The 16548-nt window shown below is 53.9% G+C and overlaps 1 protein-coding gene across 26 annotated transcripts in view; it reads left to right on the forward strand.

Moving 5' to 3' along the window:
* The window catches only part of NRXN2 (neurexin 2), a 103049-nt gene that overhangs the window by 32078 nt on the left and 54423 nt on the right, over positions 1–16548 (forward strand). For 14 of the 26 annotated variants that reach the window (XM_073217592.1, XM_017659184.3, XM_073217606.1 and 11 more), the window contains 4 exons: positions 173–474; positions 7157–7201; positions 14620–14781; positions 15523–15961. In XM_073217592.1, the coding sequence (XP_073073693.1) occupies positions 173–474; positions 7157–7201; positions 14620–14781; positions 15523–15961 (948 nt within the window). The remainder of the gene's footprint in view (positions 1–172; positions 475–7156; positions 7202–14619; positions 14782–15522; positions 15962–16548) is intronic. The other 12 variants (XM_073217607.1, XM_036995333.2, XM_073217594.1 and 9 more) reach the window with 2 other exon arrangements.

Raw genomic sequence — 16548 nt, forward strand, 5'->3', positions numbered from 1 at the left:
GGGTCCAGAGAGGAGGGTGGATGGGGGGAGGGAAGAGGACCTAAAGCTTGCATTTGGGGCCACAGGGCTCCAGTGTCCAGGACCTGGCCTGGGTGGCTGAAGGGGAGGAGGGAGGTCTGGTGTGCCCTGCTGCACTCAGCTGTCTCCCATTTCCCCACACTGCGGCGTCCAGGCAAGGAGGAATTTGTGGCGACCTTCAAAGGCAATGAGTTCTTCTGCTATGACCTGTCGCACAACCCGATCCAGAGCAGCACAGACGAGATCACGCTGGCCTTCCGCACCCTGCAGCGGAACGGGCTGATGCTGCACACGGGCAAGTCGGCTGACTACGTCAACCTGTCCCTCAAGTCTGGGGCCGTCTGGCTGGTCATCAACCTGGGATCTGGAGCCTTTGAGGCCCTCGTGGAACCCGTCAATGGCAAGTTCAACGACAATGCCTGGCACGACGTCCGGGTCACCCGAAACCTGCGCCAGGTAGGGGGAGCACGAGGAAGGCCAGGGGCTAGCTGCGCCCAGGGCCAAATGGGAATGGGGAGTGAGGGCTGCCTGGGCTGTGGGTGCTAGGCCTCAGACCCGGGCAGTGAGGAGGTTCCAGAAGAGGTTGAGGCCTGGGCTGTGAGGGTCAGGAGTTCAGAGCAGCAGGCAGGCTCTAAGGACCAGGGAGCTAACTAGAGAAGAGGCTGCTGAGCTGCCCAGGGCAGGAGGGAAAGGGAAGGGCTGGGCTTACACTGGGCGTGTGGCTGGGGATTCAAGGGCCAGTGCCAAACAATCAGCAGTCCGACAGGAGGATGGTTTGGGAGATGGGAGGAGTGAGATACAGCCTGGGTGGACCCCAGAGTGCTATGGGGCAGGAAGGCTCTGGCCTGGTGGAGCAGCTGTGGGCGTCTTGACACTAGGGCAGAAAGGCACAAACAAAAGCCTGGCTATGTGTGGGGACAGGATGTAGCCAGGACACAGTGGGGCCTTTCTAGGGCAGAGGCAGGGATGGGGCAGAGAAAGATGGAGGCACAGCAGGTGTGTGAGGGAGAGCAGTGCTGGAGAGGGTGCTTGGTCTGCCTTGCCTCTGGGCAGCACACTCCCTTCTCTTTCCCTTTCCAGTCCCTCCAGAGGGGCCTCCATGTCCCAGTGGTCCATGGCTATCCTTCCAGCCCAGCCCATGCAGGGGCTCAGAGGAGACTGTCTTGTCTCAACCCTTGCAGGAGGGACAGGGTTCTTTTCCACCAGCGTCCCTCCGCTCAGACTACCACGGGGAGGTGCCGATGCTTCTGGGCACTGGCTCTGCCCTCTGTGCGGCCTCTTTGCCTCTTGCAAGCCAGACTCTTTTTCCAAAGCAGGATTGGCTGCTGTGCATCCATGGTGGCTCCTGTCTCTGCCTCCTGCTTCCTTTCCCTGCTCACTCAGTGCCTGGGGCTCAGGTACCCAGGTACCCAGGTGCCCAGGTCCAGCTGCTCCTTTTCTCTTGGCTACCCTGTTTTCTCTTGCTTCTAATGGCAGGGAAGCTGTTCTAGCTCCATCTCCAGCAGGCTAAGTGACCAGGAACATGGACTGTCCCTGCCATGGGAGGCCCTATCTTTGCTGGTTTGCAGCCCTGCTCTTACTGGTTATCTTCTCCCAGTACTTCCTGGTTGTAGCTGCGTGGCGGCTATCCTTCCCTCTTCTCTCCCCTTTGTCAGCCTCTTGTCATCCCCCTTTCCCTCCCTTTCCTCCCACTGACAGGCTGGTTGGGGGCAGGGTTCCAGCTGACTTGGTGTTCTTGTTACCTGCTCTTCGGCAGCACTGGGGGGAGATCTAGCGGGGCCTCCTCCTCATTTGGCGCCTCCCCCTTGCTGCGAGGACACTACGGTTAATGCGGCTGCGCTCTCTTGAGCCTGTTGTAGTTGGCTCCTAGCACAGAGTTGTGCTCCTAGCTGTGCGCTGATTCTTAGTGTGCCGATTCTGGAGAGTGGCATTCTTGGTGGGGGCGTTCCCCCTCAGTGCAGTGCCCCGCTTTGTGTCACTTCATTTTCTACCTGGTCAGAGGGCTGTCTTGTGTTGTCACCATTATCTGAGCACACCTGAGTGTATCATGTACATCTGTCATATTTTAGGTGCCCCACACATTTTACTGAGTTGGGGGGAGTTTCTTTTGATGCTTCTTGCAGGTTTTCACTCCCCAGGACCAGTGTTGTCACCTGGTACTGCCTTTGGAAACACGCTATAGACACAGAGTCCCTATCCACATGTTGTTGGTCATCAAATGTATTGTGCATCCATACTGGGTACAGAGGAAAAAAGACATGGTCCCTGCTCTCCCAGCCCTTCAGTTCTTGAGGAGGCAGGATGAGTCTATTCAAAGTTAACAGAGCAAAGCCACCCAAGTGTCCACCATGTGGCAGAAACCTTAAGCATTCTAGGAAGCTGAGAGACACTGAGAGGAGGAAGAGGTCTGTGGCCAGGGGAGGTGGGAAAGCCACACAGAGCGGGTGAGACCTGGCCTAACAGCATGGAATGTAGACAGTGACCCATCGTAGCCTCTTCTCAGGGCTCCCAAGAGTTGTGGGTCCAAGCTGGTAACCAGCGGAAGCCACTTCCCCCTGGCCTGTTCCCCAAGATGGGCCACAGTAGAGTCAGGTCCTGTGGACTCTAACACACACCTTCAGGGCCAAATACAGTGTCTGCACAAGGACTTTGATTGAAAGTCGTCTTTAGAAACAGTTTGGAGGGATTTTTTTGACTCCAGTCCATTATTAACATGAGGTGTGGCCCTTTCTTGGTCATGATGACCATCGGAGGAAGGTTGGCTTCAGGGGCCGTGCTCTGGATTCATTGTCCTTGCTTAAGGCCTGTCATGTGGCTGGGTCTACGAATAATTTATTGGGTCCTGTTTTCCCTAGAGGAGTGGTTCTCAACCAAGGGTGGCTGACACTTGGGAATGGGTCAAGAGGTCCATTCCAAAGACTGGAAGAAGGCAGAATTCCTTCCCCCCTTCCCTCTGATTAGATGATTACCCCTGGGGTCCCCAAGAGACTTTTAAACATAGCAGTTAGGACCAGAGGCCTGAGAGAGCACCTTGCTCTTGCTTTCGTTGAGGCCTCGTGCTGGATAGTATCTCCTGGGGGATCTTTGTAGGAATGGTCAGCTCTGAGGATTCCCTGAGGCTTGTCTTGAATCCTGGGCCCACTGTCCTCCCCTGTTCGGTGCGCCTGCTCTACGCCTGCTCTACCATGCAAGCAGAGTGCAAACCCATCTCCTCATTAGTCAGCACCAAATTGGAAGACAAGCTAATTTCCCCTGCCCAGCTGCCATGATGCCACTCCTCAGTGTGCAGATTTTCAGGAGCCCCCCCCCCAGGCCCCAAGGAGAGAGTTCTCCAAAGACAGTGTCCTTAGAGCACTTGGGGCTCCCTCCCCAACCCAGCCTGCCCTTCCTCTCTGGCTTGTTGCCCACCTGCCCGGTCTTAGGGCCTAACAGCTGCACTGTATATCCTGTCCACACCGGCTTCCCCAGTGCCCCTCTTTTTCCCCCAGTTCTCCTACCGACATCTCCATTTACCCTCCTGTCTGCTGGGTGAAATCCTAGGGCTGGGGTTTGAGTCAGACAGACTGGGTTCAAATCCCAGCTTTGCCAGTAGTTTGAGTGACTTGAGGCAAGTTATGTAACCTCTCTGCTTAGCTCCTCATGGAGCCTTTGATGACTAACAGAGGTAATGCTTAAAGCACAGTGCCTGGCACTTGTGAGGACTAAAGGGCTCACTGTGCCCATTATCCTTAGTTTGTTGTTTTTTTCAATCCTTCAAGCCCAGCTTCAAGCCCGCCTTCTTCATAAACCCTTCCTGACGCTCCCAGCCCCAGCCGGTCTTCCTTTGCTGTGTTCTAGATGTGTCATATGTGTTATCACCACATTCCATCTGTGTGGTTAATATTTGTGTTTACGTCTTTTCTCCACTTCCAGGTGGTAAGCTTCTTGTGGGCCTAATACCAGCAACTATTGAGTGTTTTTTAATTGCTTTTCTAGTGTTTTTTTCTGGTTCATTTGGGCTTTTCCTTGAAGCCAGTTGGTGAGATTTTCAGCACAAGGACCTAGCAGATCAATTTCTTATGAACACTGAACTGCCTCTGTCTTCTGGGGAAGACTCCTATTCACTTTACAAAGCCAGGAGAAAGCCTCTCCCACCCACTCCTCTGAGGCAGCTGTAATCTGTCTCATGGTTCTGCCATTCTTGGATGTTCCCAAAATTTGAATGTTCTGTTTGTCACTCTGAACGATGGGCACCCTAAGGCCCTGAGTGGAGCGGGCACCTCTTTTCTTTGTCCTGAGCTGCTCTTGCTCAAGCTCCACAGAGCTTGCTTTCATCCAGATTTTTGTGATTTGTGTGAGGGGCTAGGGCTTTCTTGAAGGGGTCGAGTTCAAGGTGGAGATGGGGGTACATTACCGCTTGGTATAATGACTGACCTCTCCCCTGTAGGATCTGGTGCCCTCCTCCCTCATCATGAGCTGTCATTCTTGTACTCCTGGACTCCAGGAACCCTCTAGCTGTTCCTATGGGTGGGGAAAGCCTTCATTGCGCACTTGTTAGTCTGAAGCCTCGGCATTCTAGATCCTGGCATTTGGGAAGGCATGGGCTACCGTGTTCCCCTTCCCTGTGCTGTGTCACATCACCAGTCATGGATTCCAGTGGAAGCCCACTTTAGTATTTGGCCATGATTGCCCCTTTGGGCATGATCGCCACGGACTGGGGTCTGGGTCCACAATCCCTAGGTCTAGAGGGGCTCCATGTCACCCACTCCAACCTTGCTATTTTTCAGAGGAAGTCTGGATGTCTTGCTCAAGCTTTGAACTCACATCTCTCGCCTCTCAATCCTGTTTCTTAATTTGCTATTCTACTTAAAAATTAAAGTTGAAAACTGTTTTTTCCTTATTTTAGTCTCCACAGCCAGTTCTAATTCAAAAAGAGTAGCAGTTGGATTTTTACCAATGCCTTTTTTCCTTCTGTCTTGTTCAACGAGTGCAGTTATATCAGACAACTCCTCCGTTTTTTGGTGCAGTTGGCTTAGCCACCCTGAAACTAGTTGTTCCTTGTCCTGGCTAGTTGGCCTCCTCGTTTCATAATAGTGCCATTAGCTGGCAGTACGCGTCCTTGTAGCCTGGGTTATCCCCTTGCTCTGGTCGCCGCACCTGCCATTAGACTCTTGTCCTCCTGTTCTGTAAACTGCTTCTGCATAACTAATAATTAATATTGGTTATTCAGCACTTCTAGCTGCTAAATATTGAATTGTGTTATTTTTAATTATATGAGGCCTTTACTAATTGTCTTACTGAATTAGTCCTGTGCCCACTGGTTTTAGTAACTCTCTAACTAATGGATCTGTCCCTAGAATACCTCTTTCCCACAGTCACACTCTTGGGTGTGCAGTTTAGTATTTTAATGGACATAGAACAATAGTGTCCTCCCATCTTTGATACTTGAGGTAAAGCTGCCTTAGTCTCTTTGACATCTCCTCCCTCAAGATCAGGGTGATTTTGAAGGTGATTGTCACTGCATTCTCTGGCCATGAAAAGAGAAATGACTTCAAGCCACGTGGGGGTGTGGTTTCTATAGACTGGGATTATAGTTATAACCAGAAGCTGGTTTATGGCTTAGGGAGGAGTAAGGGATTTTAGAGTAGGTGGGCCTCTGTGTTCCTTTTCATGGGGTAGTGTTTGGGGGCATGAGTTTCTGGTGCTGGCTGTAGGTTGTGGAGGCTCAGGGGTCTATGGGGGTGCATGAAAGGAGGCCAGGCTGTTGCGAAAGCCTGACCAATTCCAGGGACTGGCAGCAGTGGTGGTGATACTTAACTAGGGGAGGGACAGCTGACCAGAGGAGCATGAGTGAGTGGGGTGGGGGTGATGGAAGGATCCGAGGAACTTTTTGGGAAGTGGATACTCTGAAAAGTCGAGTTAGGCAGTAAGGAGTCTGCTATAGGCGGGCGGGGGAGGAAAGGGTGGTGGGTTTGGGATGATTGCATAGGATGTGAGCGAGCCCTCTGCCAGCCCATGGAGGGCAATTTTCATTTTCCCTATTCTGGTGGTGACTCACTGTCTCTTCATTTTTCAAGGGAGAGAAACAAACAAAAACGAAAGAAAAAAAAAAAAGGAGCTGTTCCCCACACCCCCCATGCCTCCCTGGATCTATCTGCCTGTCCTCCATCCCCAGGAAAAGCAGACGCCCACATCCCCTCCTGTGCTCCTTAGGAACACCTGCCTTTTGCCTCCAACTAAAATGGCCTCTCATTCTAGCCAGTCCTGGGATTCTCCAGGGGCAATGGCCAGTCTTCTCCCAGCCTGACAGTAAGCTGGCCTGTCACCAGCAAGTTAGCCCACTAACTCGGTATGGTCACCGGTCAGCCAGTCGGCTAGCACCAGCTTGCTCTTTAGCCAGTTCTCTGGAAAGCCATCTGGTTGACCAGTTAGCCAGCAAACCCATGGGTCGGTCGCCACCCAAGTGAATTAGCCTCCCTTTCTCACTCCCCTTGTCCCCTCCCTTCTCTCCCGTCAGCCCCCTACCATCTCAGCGGGTAGGACCTACTAATACTGCATAACCGGGTCTGCTTCTTAACCCCCTGCCTTCCCTCTCTTACCCTCTGTTGGAAAACCCTGTTGCCAACTCTGTGTGTGTCACTAACACGCTTATAAGCCAGGGGACCCTGGGCTGGGCAGGGACAGGTGGGGCAAGGTATGAGTGAAAACCGCAACTAACCCTTCTGTCTCATCTGCGGAATGTCGGCCATCTTCAAGTCTTTGCCTCCTTAGTCCAGTTCCTTTGCTGCTTTCTTCTCTACTAACCGAGGTCTTGAGCTGCCCCCCTGGCCGCAGCCGGGCCTTCCGGGAGGGGGTGGGGCGGGGAGAGGAATCCGAGGAGGGGTAGAGGTGGGGATCGGGAAAGAGGGGGTTTAAGTTTTGTGTGTTTTATTTCTCCCTCCCATTTATAATTTGATTTTCTTTAAACAAAGTACTTCAGTTGAACTTAGGGTGGGAGGGTCTGAACAAACAACCAAATATCTATGGATATATATTTTTCCTCTTTCCTTGAGTTTCACAGTTGGTCATTTTATTTTTCTTTTCTTTTCGTTCTGTTCTTCTGTTGTTGTCTTTGTTGTTTTTTTGGCCCCGCCCCGCCCCACCCCCATCTCCGGTGAAGCACGCAGGGATTGGACACGCTATGGTAAACAAACTGCATTATCTGGTAGATATCACTCTAATTGTCTTACCGTTTGGTTTGCCGTGGGTTTTTTTACCTGTTGGATTCTCCCTCTTTTGTTTCCTTCCCCACCCACCCTGTTTGGTTTTGGTTGTTTTGCTCTTCCAACTGTTTTTTTGCGTCCTGGACAATCGTTAGATTTTGCTTCTTTCTCTTTTAGTTTTCCTCTTTAGCTTTCCTTATTTTTTGGTCCAAGCTCAAATCCAAAAGACAAATGACAATGGAGGAATTTGGCCTGTCCCTGCCCTATCCCCTGACTTCTGAATTCAGATTTCTGGATAGAGAGACCTGGGGGCAAGGCCCGTGTTCATCGGCTCTGGTTAGACCAGCCCCGATGCCAGGCTGCTTATTTCTATTATTGCTTTATTTTGTTCCTTTTTACCCCCTTCCTTTTTTCTCTCTGATTTAGTTTCTTTCTTGGTCTCCTGAAAATCCATGGAAAACACCATCCCATGACATGCTACGCTCTGCTCACTGTCAGCTCCTAAACAGGCCCTTCAAGTTTGGGGAGAGGGTTGGGGGGTGAGACCTCCAGTGGCAGCCAGCTGGGCAGGTTCCCCAGAGAGGGGTGCTGGCCTTGGCAGATGCAGAGCCACCTGGGACCAGTCAAGAGAGCCTTCAAATCACCAGTGTATACCAGTTTGAAGGCTGCCCTATCCTGGCTGCCAGGGAAGAGGTGACACCCCTTCCTCACTTCTCAGCCTTGAGGGTTTCTGGTTCTGTCTCCCCCTACATTTTGCATGGCATGAATGGTCTTTTCCCCCTACCAGGGACAGCGTCCAGTTTCCCCCACCGCTCTGCTGCTCTGACTAACACTGTGTCTCACACTGTCTTACTTCCCCTCCATCTGCCCTCCCCTCTCTGCCCTCTGCCTGTCCTGCATGGCCTCTGACCAGGGTGGTTTCCTTCCATTGAGGGGGTGAGAGGAGGAGTCCTAGCAGGGGTGAAGTCAGGGTAGTTGTCACCAAGCTCCTCTGTTTGGGTTAGGCTCAGTCCGGTGACTGTTGGTGTGGGTGTCTGTGTAAATGCAGCTGGTGTGTGTTGGTGTGTGGGTGTGACTGTATGTAAATGTTGGTATGACATTTAGGGGGTGTTAGTGGGAGACTGTACTGTGTGTTTGTGAGATTCTACTGGGTGACTACACATGTAAACGCTGGTGTGAGCTAGGGGGCTGTGTGACTGTGTGTTTGAGCCTGGCGAGGGCTCTGTGTGGAGGTGGGAGGTGGGGGCCTGACCCTTAAGTCTGGGGGCCATGATAGGCAGGAGCAGGAAAGGAGCTGGGATGGCCCTTTGCTGCTCTCCTCACCCTGCAGTGAAGTATGTGCCCACAGGCCCTGCTGTGCACCATCCCCTGGGATTCCCTCTTGCCAGCCCCATCCTGGCTCTGCAGCAGCAGGCGGTTAGTCATCGCCTATTAATAATGCAGAGTGATTGAGCACCAAGCTGGGGACCCTGCAGACTGACGTGTCTGCTCCCATGGGGCCAGCACTACTTGGGGCAGCTGCCTGGCTGGCAAGGAGGGAAGCATGATAGTGGGCCTCCCAACCTGAGTGACTCCCCTACTCCCCAGGAGGCTCTACCTCTGAGGCCACCACTGGCCTGTCCTGCTTTTACCACAGACCCACGGTAGCCCTCTTCTCTGCCCTGACCCCCAGCTAGTGTCCACAGCCACAGTCATCCCACCCTCCCCAGTCTAAGGCCTCACCTGGGCCACTCCCAGTCATCCTGGTGTTCAGGTGGAGCAATGTGGTGGTCCCGCACCATCCCATCCACAGGCTTTCTTCTCCAGTTGCTTAGCTGCTGCCCACCCCTCAGGTGAGGCCATTGAGTACCTGTTGGGAGCTGGGCATTTGGGACTCTTTCTTTATAGAGTGTTACTGGACAGCCAACCTGTGACTTTAAACGGAGGCAAGATTAACCCATGTGGTGCACTAAAGCACCTGGGGATTACCATCCCAGAACTAGGACTCTGCAGACCTTCCTTCTAGTCTCAATTCAGTTAAAAACTGATCGCTTGAATTGGGGCTCAAGCTCAGGTTTCTCAGGTACTGAATGGGCTCATACCTGCATTCCCTACTTCAGGGTGTCAGGGTGTGTGAAGATCAAGTAAATGTAATGGAAGTGAAAGCATCTGACTCTAGAGAGGGAATTATAATGTTATTAAACTATGAAATGTTAATCAATTACCTCAGTGTTTCCAGGGCAGGGATGTTTTGTAAAGAAGTGATTCCCTTCCCATAGAGAACCCTGGAGAATATAACACCTCTGGCACCACTGGAGATCTTATTATCTATCATCCCTTCTTAGGAATCAGTCCCAAAATAACTGATGAAACCCCAGAATGCCTCAGGACTTGAGCCTGGGAGGAGGAGGAAAGATGGAGAGACTTGGTTAAATTGGTTAAGAAGCAAACAATGCTGTCTGGTTTCAGGCCTGGCAAGGAAAGTTCTTGCTAAATTCTGTCTCTAAAGTCCATGCTTTCCAGTGTGGGGATCGCTGCCTGATGATCAGAGCATGGTTGCCTCTTGGTGTCCTGAGTAGCCTCAGAAACCCTCAGAAACCTATCCGAGGGATCAACTCTTTCAGACCAAGAATAGGGCACCAAAATCTATTCTGATTCCCAGGCATTACTTCCCTGGGTTCCAGTTGGTTTTGTATTTATTTTAAGTAACTCATTTATATGGCTTCTTTTCTTGTTATTTGAGCATTTTTCCTTGCAGGAGAGGATGGATACAGACCAAAAAGGCCAACCAGTTGGGAGGTTTGGGTTAGGTGCGGTCAGGCTGATGGAAGTTTTCTTGTAAAAATAATAATAGTTCTTTATACATTCGCTGGCATCTTTGGTTTTCCTAAATATACCCCAATTTTGAATCCTTTAAACTTGATGAATGTCAAGGGGGCAGGCATCAGGCAGAGATAGCTCCCATTTGATGGCTGGAAAACGGGGGCCTAGAGAAAGCCTGGGGTCCCACGGCTGGCTCTTGGAGGGCCTGGTGCTCTCACTGCAGTCCTCACTTGGTCCTCACAGCAAGCCTGGGAGAAGCGCAAGTGACAAACACTGCTAACCCCTTTTACAGATGAGAGTCAGAGAAGTCAAATGAGATTGTTATGGAAAATGGTAAAGGCTAAACATGAATTCAAGATTTCTGACCTGAAGTCTTTCCCTTTTATTCCCAAACTTTATCAAATCCAGATGTCAGGACTTGCTGTAGGGCTATAACTGCTGGCTTAGTTGTCTTCCTGTGCAATTCAATCCAATTCTCTCTTTAACTTCTCCCCACCCCAAAAAGATGGCTAAACTTGAACACATAGCAGAACGGTATGACCTTCCCAGCAGTCTTTCCCTGGTCTTCATGCCCTCCTCCTGCCCCAGTCAGTCCCAAGGAGAGGTGATGAGAGCAGTGAACTCTCACAGGAAAAGAGTGCCTATTGATACAGTGTCACAATGTGTCAAGGGCTTCATAAATCCTGAAGCCCATCCAGCCTGTCCGCAACTTAAAAACACCTGACCTCAATCTATTCTCCCCAGAATAAGTCCCCCTCCTCAAGGGGTCCAGTGACCCTGTGATCATAGGGGGCTGTGAGAGGCCCTGGACAATGCCAGAGGGGCCTTCCTTTCTCCCTCAGCCCTTCTTCCTGGGGCACTGGGGGCACGGACCTGGTTTCCCATCCTCCCAGCCTGCCTGCAGGGAGACGAGCACAGCAGAGCAGGAGAGAGGTGGAGCCAGCAGGGTCGAGAGCCCACCAAGGCCGGGGGCTGCTCCTTGAAGCCACCTAGAGCCACCCTTCCCGCCCCTGAGGAGCAGAGGGGGTCTGGGGGCTGTGCTCCTGTCCCCTGTGCTCCATCCCTTCTTCCCTGGCTGGCTGTGGCCTTCCAGGGCAGAGCCGTGGCTCGTTCCTCTTGGCCCCCTCAGTGTCCACCCAGGGCCAGGCCTGTGCTGAGTGGGTCGGTGTGGGTTGGGTGCAGAAGCGGCTGTGTCCTTGGGTGGTAGCCATAGTCCTGCTGATGCAAAGGCTGCTGCCTGGAAACAAGCCCATCCAGACTTCATCCCACTGCCTTCGGTAGGGTGTGGTGTGTGAGCAGGTGTGTCTGGGTCTGTGACCGGTGGCGAATGGGCAGTGGGAGTGAGTGTCTGGATTGCCCTCTGGTGAGGATGGTCCGAATCTAATGTCCCCTCCCTTTTCTTCCCAATCCATGAATGTCTGTCCGAGTGGTGGCTCCTCTGCCCCGACGCTGGAAGGAAGCTGCTCCTTCCTGCACCCCCACAGCTCTTTCGCCTCCATCTCTGCTCTTCCCCCCCGCCCCCCCCCGGGCCCCGCATGCCTTCACGCCTGTGGCTGCTGCGCAACTCTCCTGCTGGGCCTGGCCCCCCGCCCAACCTCGTGCTCTAACCTGCATGTGTCCCAGCTGCAGTGGCTGCTCTGTGCTGCCCTGCCCTCTGCCCTCCTCCCCGCCGGCCCTACCCCTTCCAGAAGCTGTGCTGGGGGGCTGGGGGGCAGGGGCACCATGAACCCCTGGGGTGGAGGGGGATGGGGGAATGATTCCCCTGTTTCCTGCTTTTACTAACGAACCTGCCATTTTTGTGTCTGGACTTTGATTTGTCTGAGGGAACAGTCGGGTCTTACTAATCTGTCATCTTCCTCGCCTTCCCCACCTTCTCCATTCCCCCAACCCTTTGCTTCCTTTCCACCCAGTGCCCGCCCCCACCGTTCTCCCTCTGTTTCCCAGCCCGCAAGCCCTTCCTCTGTGGGCCTCCTTATAGTGCCCTGCCTCCTCCTGCTTTCTCCTCCACCCCTGGGCCAGGGCTGCCCTAAAAACATAGCTGTGAGCTTGGGGAGCGGACAGGAGGTGGTTAAGGCAGCCCTTTTCCAATGGGGGACAGCACGTGGCAGTGGTTTGCACAGCCATGGTGGGCAAGGTCAGATTTACAGCCAGTCCAGAAGGGAGTTGGGGGAGGTGGCCCCGTCCCCACAGTCAGGTCCTTCTAACTCTGAGAGAGCAAAGGCAGGGGAGCTTGCTAACTGGACTGGGCCAAAGAGAGCCCGTGGCTGGAGGAAGATTCCAGTAGGCGGTTCCTGGCTTCTGGGCCTGGGGAGGGAGGACCCTGCTGAGCAGCTCAGTGGGCTGGAAGGCTGAAAGCTGAGCTTACTGACAGAGGCCAGAAGAGCCTCTTCCTGGGAGCTCTGGGGATGGGAGTGCCCCCCACCTGCATGGAAGCAGGAGTTGCCCTATCAGGGCAGTCGTGGGGGACTGAGGCTCTGTCCACCAAAACCCCCAAGGCATTGGGTTTACAGACCAGACACGGGAAGAGCCAAGCGTGGCCCTGGGTCATGAGGCAACTTAACGCTCGCCTTTAATGACCATGCTGTGTCCCCTGGACTGTGTTGGTATTACAGGGGTTACAGGGCCACGTCAGGCCAGGTACCTGTCCTTCAGAAGCTGACTGTCTGATTGGGGTGACCAGGTGTAGGCTCAGGTACAATTAGCGGCCCAGTTCTTGGTCTCTCAGCGCAGGGTCAGGGTGGAGGCGGAGGACAAGGTGGAGCTGGGTTTGCCTCAGGGAGACTCTGACCCCGCCACTCCTCCCAGGCCTCTGCTTCCATTCCTCCAGCCCCCTTCTGCCCATTCTAATCTTGTCTGCATGTTTTTGTGACTAATACTTTGACCCTTCCCTTTTCTACCCAGTTCCCCACTTCCCAGACTCAGGTGGGGTGGAAGGAAGAAGAAATAAACAATAATGACCAGTCCTCCCTTCAAAACAAGACTCAAAAGTTCTCAAACTGCCCCATCCCACAAAGACACCCTTTTACCTTCCCAGCACAAGGTTTGATGGCTCCCAGGAGGGGCCCCCTTCAGCCCTCGCTCTGTTCAGCCCTGCCCCACTCCCTGTGAAGCCCCAGCCCAGCACCGTGGGCACTCAAGGGTCCTGCAGGAGAAGCTTCCCCTGCACCCATTCTGCCCATGTTCCTTAGGCTCTCCTAACACACACTCCCCACCCCTGGGACAATGGAACCCTGGAGACCAGTCTCTGGAAGACGGCTGGCGGCATGCGTGTATGGACTGGTGTGGGTGGGGACGTCACCGGATGTGACTAGAAGGCCCCAATCTGCAGACTTCATCTGACAAGGGGGTGCCAAAACACGTCTGGGGAGTGGGAAGTGGGGCTGGAAGCTCAGTGTTGGGTTCAGAGTGAGCCGGCTTCCTGATGGCCCTTGCAGGAGTCTGCCTGCTTTCCCAGTTAGCCATCCTGAACCGCAGCCTTCCTAGAGTGGGGGCTGGTGGTCCTGTAGCCGTTGGCTCTTCCCCCATAACCTTGCGGGGGCTCTGGAGCCTTTGGGGGCTGCTCCCATGGCTTTTTCAGGGGCTGGCTGGGCATTTGCTTGGGGTGGGGTAGCCAGAGTCCCCTGCACTTGTCACTCCCCAACAAGGTCCCATTTGCCTTCCTCAGGCCACTGCTGAGCCCCTTTCACCTCCTCGGACCACCAGCTATACCCCATCCTTACCCATCTTGCTTTCTCACCTCACTCTTCAGCCCAGGGTCAAGGTATAATGAGGTCAGCCCTGTCTTCCTCTGTTCCCTAACTTGGCCCTGACTCCCTAGAGTAATGATGGTGGTGCCAGTGGGGAAGACAGTGAAACAATGCAGGTGGGCTGTTGAATAGGTAAAGGGCTGCCCCCTCCATGGGAGACAAGAGAGTGACCCAAATTCAGGGGGACCTAGGCAGTAAAGAGACACTCAGGAAGTGGGTGAGGAGTAGTGGAGACCTTTGGAGTCGGGGTTGTAGTGGTGGGGATCAGGCCTGCAAGGCCTTCTGCAGCCTCCAGGAAGACGCAAGGCTCCTTAGGTGTATCTGAGTTCTCTGCACACCCTTGCCATCCTCCGTCTTCCTGCTGGGCTAGGACTGGAAGGGCTCCTCAGGGCCCCAAGGGAGAGCCACAGGAGTCGAGCCACAAGATCCAAGGATGGTCAGTGTCTCTGCCTTGCTTACGGAGGCATTCTGAAATCCCAGGCGGGTCCAGAAAGCACCTTCATGAGGAAGGAAGTGTGGGCGCCATTTTCATCACCCCATAGTGGGGCCCTGGGTCCCCACTCCCACGGACCTGCTTCCTGGGGCTTTGCATGGCAAGCACTTCAGTACTCATCAGACCTCTGCCTGCCGAGCCGCGGGCCGTGGGGCGGGCCTCCGTCTACCCTGAAACCATCAAATCTTGTGCTGCTTCCTTTCCCACCTCCTCTCTCTCTCTTCCCCCCACTGTTCCTCCTCTGAGACAAGCAGACATAAAAATGGGGGGTCCCCCTCCCCCACTGCCCCTGGCCCCTCCCTCGCCCAGCCTGTGGCTCTTCCCAGGGAGTTGATGCCAGTTGTCTCCTTGTCTCCCCCTCCCTCCCTGGGCTGGGCAGGTGACCATCTCGGTGGACGGGATCCTGACCACCACAGGCTACACGCAGGAGGATTACACCATGCTGGGCTCTGATGACTTCTTCTACATAGGGGGCAGCCCCAACACAGCTGACCTGCCAGGCTCGCCAGTCAGCAACAACTTCATGGGCTGCCTCAAGGATGTGAGTAGGGCGAGGAAGGGGCTGGAGCCAGCCCAGGAACCCTTTGACCCCTGTCTTGAGGGTGATTTGGTCTGACCTGGCCAGCAGCCTGGTTCCTCTGCTCCTTCCAAGCCCACAGTGGGAGACCTTCCCTCTTCAAAACCTGAGGCCCATTGATTGCATGAAGAGCCTTCTTTCCCCTTTCCTGAGCCTCAGGAGTTGCTCACCCTTTCAGATGCCTTCTAGGGCAGCTGTGGCTCAGAGGAAAGGATTTTGGGTGTACAGACTAAAGACCTGTGTCTGAGGTCTGGTCTTCTGCTCACTAGCTCAGTGACCTTGGCCAAGTCCCTGACCTAATTCCGGTTTCCTCATCTAGAGAATGAGTAGTCAGTACCTACTTTTTAAGGTGGGTGTGAGGAGCAGAGGAGAGTGTAAATTAAAATACTGTGTCAATTGGAAAATGTCAGCCAGATGTTAGTGGTGATCGTCTGGCCGTTGTTACGAACTGCAGTTTGGCAAGCACTGAGGGCGCCATGCTAGCGCTGGGCCGGAGAGCATGAGCGGGGCAAGGGAGGGGCTTGTTCACAGCCTTTCTGGTGAAGCTCTAGAACAGAGGCTGGAGCAAGTGGTCTCGGGGAGCTGAGCAGGGACCCCCTCAGGGCTGGGTGGAAGGGTCCCATGGTCCTGGCCGCCGCCGGGCAGGAATGGCCAGGCCCTAAGCTGTGTTTGCTCCTTCATCCCTGCCCCTGCCCCTCCCTGCAGGTGGTCTATAAGAACAATGACTTCAAGCTGGAACTATCCCGCCTGGCAAAGGAAGGGGATCCCAAAATGAAGCTGCAGGGGGACCTGTCGTTCCGCTGTGAAGATGTGGCTGCTCTGGACCCTGTGACTTTTGAGAGTCCTGAGGCCTTTGTGGCCCTACCCCGCTGGAGTGCCAAGCGCACGGGCTCCATTTCCCTAGACTTCCGCACCACTGAGCCCAATGGGCTCCTGCTCTTTAGCCAGGGCCGGCGGGCTGGGTCTGGGGCTGGAAGCCACAGCTCTGCCCAGCGGGCTGACTACTTTGCCATGGAGCTGTTGGATGGCTACCTCTACCTTCTGCTGGACATGGGCTCTGGGGGCATCAAGCTGCGGGCATCTAGCCGCAAGGTCAACGACGGCGAGTGGTGCCATGTGGACTTCCAGAGGGATGGGCGTAAAGGTCAGGAGGCCTCTGGTCCCTCTCCCTCTCACCCTGGCCACTCCTCTCCTGCCTGACATCCTTCCAGGTCTCTTGTGTTGTCACCCCTCCAACCCCTCACCATGCCCGGCCCTCCTGTCACAGTGCATTGGTGGAATGAACACAGTGTTTGGAGTCAGTCAGATCTGGATTCACACTCCATCTCTCCCAGTTATTGTGTGTGTGACTTTGGGTCCACTTCTTTGAAGCTTTTAAGTCTCAGTTTTCTTATCTTTGAAAGGAGTCCTTACACTGGGGTTGTCAGGAGGAGTTAAGTAAGAGAACACCTGCAGAAGCATTAGCCCAGCGCCTAACGAGAGTAGAATCCTGTTCCCCTTATAAAAAACTTCCCAGACTTGCCTCTTTTCTTTCCAGGTCCCCTCAACTTTCTCTTATTAACTCAACAAATATTTACGGAGCACCTACTGTGTGCCAGACGCTGTCCAAGGTGCTGGGAAGGGGACAGCTGTGAACTAATCCTCTTTTGTGTCACGGGGCTCAAGCTCCGGTGGGGGACACAGACACTCTCACCTGGTGAGGTTTCTAGCGTGATAAAGCTGCAGAACAGA

Source organism: Manis javanica, chromosome 11 (assembly GCF_040802235.1).
Source record: "Manis javanica isolate MJ-LG chromosome 11, MJ_LKY, whole genome shotgun sequence".
NCBI classification, from domain to species: Eukaryota; Metazoa; Chordata; class Mammalia; order Pholidota; family Manidae; genus Manis; species Manis javanica.